This window comes from Haliotis cracherodii, unplaced genomic scaffold (genome assembly GCF_022045235.1).
Source record: "Haliotis cracherodii isolate W230 unplaced genomic scaffold, xgHalCrac1.p SCAF_35, whole genome shotgun sequence".
Classification (NCBI taxonomy): Eukaryota; Metazoa; Mollusca; class Gastropoda; order Lepetellida; family Haliotidae; genus Haliotis; species Haliotis cracherodii.
Genome location: NW_027266292.1, coordinates 437,782 through 443,777, shown reverse-complemented (window position 1 = coordinate 443,777; position 5,996 = coordinate 437,782). Strand labels below are relative to the sequence as shown.

Below are 5,996 nucleotides of genomic sequence, written 5' to 3'. Positions count from 1 at the left end.
CGCACCTGTAGATTAATTATAGAAATGATGTGGCATTGAATATAATGTTGACATTTTCAAATAAGATATTAGGCTGCGGTGTGTTTACACTGTGTGTACGTAAAAATAAAATGGATAGCTCGTGGGTAATATTCGTGTCCGTGTTGCATTGTTTTGCGGTAACATGGTAATTTAAGGTTTATTTATAGAATTGGGGTTTTCCAGAAAGCATTATATATAAATTCATTAAGCTCGGGTAGTTCCGGTACGGATTTCAGTATTGACGATTTTTACCGTTTTCCATATGATCCAGGAAAACAATTAATTATTATTTCTATAGTCTATAATTTTACATACAGTACTACTTTTTCATTCGTGACAAGCCGAATGCAGACCTTTTTGTGGGTTACGGAAACATGCGAGTGGTGACGAATGGGGCTTGATGCCGAAGGCGTCAATCGGCTGAAGTCGTTGGGGAAAACCCCATCTAATATTAGCATTACTGAAAACGTGAAGTATTTGAAGACCAGTTCATTAAATTTGAGTTCTCTCCTCCTTAATTAATGTATCTTGCATTTGTTTTAAATTGTGAGATGTTTCTGTGTCCAGCTCTATCATTTTTTTCAAAAACCTATCTGAATTTTAGGCATTGATGGGTTTTCTTTCAACAGCTTCAAAAGCTACATGTTCACGTTTTTCAACCATCTCGAAGTTATGTTGAATCCGGATGTGACTCAACCCCAAAGTGTTCTCCCAAATATAACATTTGTTACATCTCAAAGTTCTAAAAATCGTGACATAGTTAATAGAGAAGTACGTGTTGTTAATTGTAAAATAATTTTTTCAGAATAAATCATTTAAATCTGAAGGAACGAAATGTACGTTTTATTTCTGCCCAAAAGACCTTTCAGCAAATATTTGCTTGACTTACAGTTGTAAGTGTGTTTCGTCTTAGTTGGAGCATTTGCCAATTCTTTGAATGCGATTTCCCGCGCATTTAAGGTTACATTTTATGCGTTTTATTTCAGGTACTGCCCTTTTTATGCTTGGTTAACGCTTGTTATATCAGTTGGAATCTAATCTACCCTGGTTGCCTGAACTGTTGCGTCCTTAGTTGACTCAAGTTTAAATAATCAAGGACAAGTAACATCACGCAAACGCCGTTGTGTCTTGGCTGACCTAGGGGTGACGTTATCTGGGCCCAAGGTGAAGGTTAGAGCGATTAACCGGTGTCCTGGGATGTTAATGCACTTTGCAAGTATGAAAAAGTGAGTGAGTGGGTGAGTATGGTTTTACACCGCTTTTTTACAGTATTCCAGCAGTATCACGTCGAAATTTGTTTGGGGGACATGAATAGAATAGAATAATCTGTTGTACAACTTACTTCGATCCGCTGTTGCAGTTCTTTGCAAACGTTTTCTTCTGGTAAGTGTTCATCTTTTGGTGAGCGGTGGGGCAGTCTTGTGGTTAAAGTGATCGCTCGTCACGGAGAAGCCCACGGGATTGATTCCCTGCATGGGTACAATGTGTGAAGCCCATTTCTGGTGTCCCCAGCAGTGATATTGCTGGAATATTGCTAAAAGCTGCGTAACACCATACTCACTCACTCATCTACAGTTCAACATATACCTAACAAAAAAATAGGGATAATGAATATTTGTATGACATTGTGTGCCCATTCTTCACTTCAAAAAATGCCGCCCAAAATATTCATGATCTCCAACTTTATCAGTTTATATGTCTCCCTTCGTCCTGCACGTCCCAAATTTCTGGGAAGTTTGTTAGAGACAAGATGTTTGTTGTAAGTTTCCAGCTTTCATACAGCTGTTCATAAATATTCAAGTCTGAACATGACAATCCAGTGATTGACATCATGAGCATCGATCTACGCCATCTCCATCCGTCTCATCAGTAACTTTGCACATATATTCTCTTGCTCATGAACGTTTTGAGTTCCAATCAAAATACTCAATGCTAAAAATATCCTCACGGATTCTGTGATTCAAACCAATGTGATCATAAATTACTGGCACACCAAAGGGACACAACTCTGCATAGAGAATGTTGGGGTCTTTGATGACCCTTTACCAAGGCTGGTATGATGAGACAAAGCGCTGTCTACTGAGATGATATACTACTCAAAAGAAGTAAACGAAAACCATTGTAAGCTTTGTGATGCAATGCCCACCACCCATGACAGATTAATTAGTCAAAGATCGTGTTCTTTAACTTCTTTTGAGTAGTATATATACATCCATGATATCAATGTTAATTTCGTAATGAAGAGGGTTATATCGTACTGGGTTATTCCCCACTGGGTTCTATCACACTAAGTAATGTTGAACAGGGTTATATCACACTGGGTTATATCGCACATGGTTATATCGTTCAGGGTCATATCCATAAGACAGGTGAGGTGAGGTGAAATGGGGTTTAACGTCACGTCCGAGATTATTGTACTTATATAGCGACGTGCATGACGTGTGTGTGTGTGGCTGCTTGTACTAGTCCGGACTGATGCTGATTTATAGTGCTAGCTCACTGAGATACCATGCCGCAGGTTAACATGAAAACCCCACTCAGACACAGTATACTGACTGCGAGCCGACCAGTCCTTGTTTTAGCCCCTCAAAGCCAAGTGCCAGACAGGGTAACAACAAGTACTATCTTTTAACGTCTTTTGGTATGACGCGGTCGGGAATCGAACCCCGGATCTTCCACTCTCCGGGCGGACGCTCTACCACTAGACCACGGAGGCGGTCCAGTTCCATCGATAAGACAGGATGGCGGAACCATAATAGTTCCAACTGGCTAAAATGAGTGAATAATTTAGGTTAAACACAGCTTTAAACAGCAATCTCGTTTTAACATGGCTTGTCAGCTTGATGTGGGAGGAAAGCCCCAATTGATGCAAGTCTCAGATGTTTACCACTTTGGTGAACCCACAAGCATGGGTATGGTGCTGACAAACAAAATCCCACAGACGACTGGGCCACCCTGCCCACTACTGAAATGAGATTATTCACTCAATCACACAAAAAAGACATGGAAAACATTATTTTTTCCCAAAAATTTATTTGTTGTACAAAGAGGTTAACATTATGAAGTATGATCTTTGTTATATTCTTATGAAAGACATGATGCACGTATATATTAATGCTATTTACACTTGCAAGCACATAAAAATAAATTCATCACAAATATCTGAAAAGCATGATTATTTCATTCTGACAACTGCTTTTCCAACCAACAGAAATGGACTTTTCCCCAGAAACATCTCTAACTGAAGACATAAGGACAGTGTGGACAGAAATAAAGCCAAATTAACCAGTACAGTAAAGGTGGTCAGATCTTAAATAATCTTAGAATAAAATGCCATTCCGAAACACCATCAATAACTGGCCTTACCCAAGTAGGTACTCTGGATGATCATGATGAAAAATGGACAAATCAATGGCAAGGACATGCATGTATTACAATGGAGGTTATTGAGGTTACATTATTGCAATATCTAATGTTTCATTGTATGGAGTTGTTTCAGATTTTTAAGTGCTCTGCAACAAACATCTTTACTTTCCCCCCCCCCCCACCAAAAAAAAAAAAAACCCAAAAAAACAAAACAACAGTATCTGTCTTTATGTGACTTTGGTGTGATATCAAAATGTGGATGATTTTATTTCAAAATAGATTGTTTCATCTTGGTTGTGAATTAAGACAGTAACACTTAACTAAAGGTTGTAGCTGATCACAACCGGGCAATGTTGAATATTTTGAAAGACAAACCAGCAATGAGGAATGAAGTTTGTACCTTCTTAGGATCAACACTTTCCGAGAGAACAGAATCTAAATTCCTTTAGTTTTATGTTTCCAAATATTTTTTTTTTGCCATTTGAACATTACTTTCAGACTGACAAGTTATTATAGGGAGTGTGTGTCAACGAAAAATCTAAGGCAATCATAAGATACTAAATCCTCTCTGATGTCTCTGATGTCCAGTTTTTGAAAGCCTCGCTTTGATATTCAATTTTAAGGTTTAATCATATTAAAAACCAAACAAATGCAACCAGAGCCTTTATTTCAGCCTATTTTGCACTTCATTGCCTTATTTTAAAAATTATCATGCTGTCATGTGCTGATATGGTAATATCATCAAACAAACGTGGTGGAGAGGTATTCTCTAGGTGTACCCATGTTTCAAGCTGATCATTTACCCCTTGATCTTACAACACAGAGAGGGGTGTTTGGCATCCCCTATAATGTAGGAGTTGGACCTGAGTTGAAGCTGCTTACATTGAGTGACTCTCCACCTAAAGATGGTGGCTCTGACCCCAGGCTGTGATTCCTACTGTCCACTACACAGGGCTGAGGCTGAGGCTGAGGCTCGGGCTGGTGGTTGGGCAAGACTGGCTTTTCTGTTCTCATCCTTTCAACAACAGGATGTTTATCTGAGACGGGTCTTTTTTTCTCAGTCTCCGAGATGGGTCTTTTTTTCTCAGTCTCCGAGATGGGTCTTTTTTTCTCAGTCTCCGAGATGGGTCTTTTTTTCTCAGTCTCCGACACTTCTGCTGCATGTCCCTCTTTCACAACAGACTTCACGCAAGTGTTCTGCTGACCTTGGAGCGATGATTGCTGGGGTGTCGTGGCACATATAGTCCTGGCAGTCATAGCACATGGTCCATCTTGACTTGTGGGGTCCAGAAGTTCACCTGTAAACGCAGAATGGTATGATGATATAATTCTTGTGAGAAAAAAACATCATAAATTATTTTATGAACGAGTAGTTTCTGCTTGTCACAGAATCATTTCTCCGGAGTTGTTTAGCAAAACGTGGGATGTTCTCATGTCGATGTCGATGAAATCCATTCAGTGATGATATTCGCTCAATATGTCATAAATAAATTGAGTGGAAAGAAGCTGTAGAAAGTGTTTCCACCATATTTAATGACAAAATAAAGTAAACAGATTTTCATCTAAATTTTTATAACAGTGAGGCAGGAGCCATTTCATACTTTAGATTTGATTCTTTTAAAAAGATTGTTCAAGCCATCTCTGTCATTCAATATGTTTCACATTGAACAGGACTGTTTAGGAGGTCCGGGTACATGGAATTTTCATGAAGTAGAGAAAGAAGGGAACCCACAAAGTAAGTTTCCTGGGCCCACATGCACAAAGCAATCTTAGCGCTAAGATGATCGTAACTCCCATACTTTAACATAGGCTTACAATAGTCGTGCTAAGATCGCTTTGCGCAAGTGGTCCCAGGACTGTAGGCATTTGGGGACAGCATGACATGAGGCTGGTTGTCTGACAGTGAGGCGGTGGGAATGAAATCTTATAATTTATTACGGCCCAATGATCTTTTTAAAATTTCTTCTTGAAATATGTTACCTTCATTGAGTTCAGATTGCGTCTTTCTGAGAGTTGTGTCGGGGTCTACTGCCATCGTCCTTGCAGTCATGTGACCGGAATCACTCGAGGTCATGGGGTCAAAGTTGATTGTAGATTCCATGCCACCATGCCTGTACTGTCCTGAAGAACATAATGAACTAAGGCTTCACAAATTGTATCCTTGTGAGGGAAGCAAGCCTAATTAAACCCTAAGCCAATGATTTTTGAATGAGAACTTTTTGACAAGTCTCTCCATTTCATCTTCAAACGTTATAAATATCCAACAGTCTAGATTAGTAATGGGACACCTTACCTACTCACTTTGATGGTTATAAAACAGGACTTTGGGACTGGTAATTTATTATAAAGGGGGAGGGGACCTGATGAGATTGGTCTTAAAATTGTGTCATATGTTGATGCGCCCTCACCATCCCCACTCCAAACCAAACACATTAAAATAATTCAAGACACAACACCTGCCCAATAAGAAATGATCAGTCCTTAAATAATGTTCAAGTCAAATTTATCATTTATTTATTTCAAAAATATTAGAAATGTTTCATTTGTCATGCCCCCCCAACCCCCATATAGTTGTAATAAATTTTTGTGAACACTCTTTTTTCGCTGTG

General features: G+C 39.1%; 1 protein-coding gene across 1 annotated transcript in view; it reads right to left on the bottom strand.

Moving 5' to 3' along the window:
- Positions 1–3,559: 3,559 nt before the first annotated feature.
- LOC139477748 (uncharacterized) overlaps positions 3,560–5,996 on the bottom strand; it is a 31,038-nt gene continuing 28,601 nt past the window's right edge. The window contains exons 12-13 of the mRNA XM_071260154.1: positions 5,368–5,508; positions 3,560–4,685 (exon numbers count right to left, since the gene is read on the bottom strand). Of these exons, the coding sequence (XP_071116255.1) occupies positions 4,231–4,685; positions 5,368–5,508 (596 nt within the window). The 3' untranslated portion in view covers positions 3,560–4,230. The remainder of the gene's footprint in view (positions 4,686–5,367; positions 5,509–5,996) is intronic.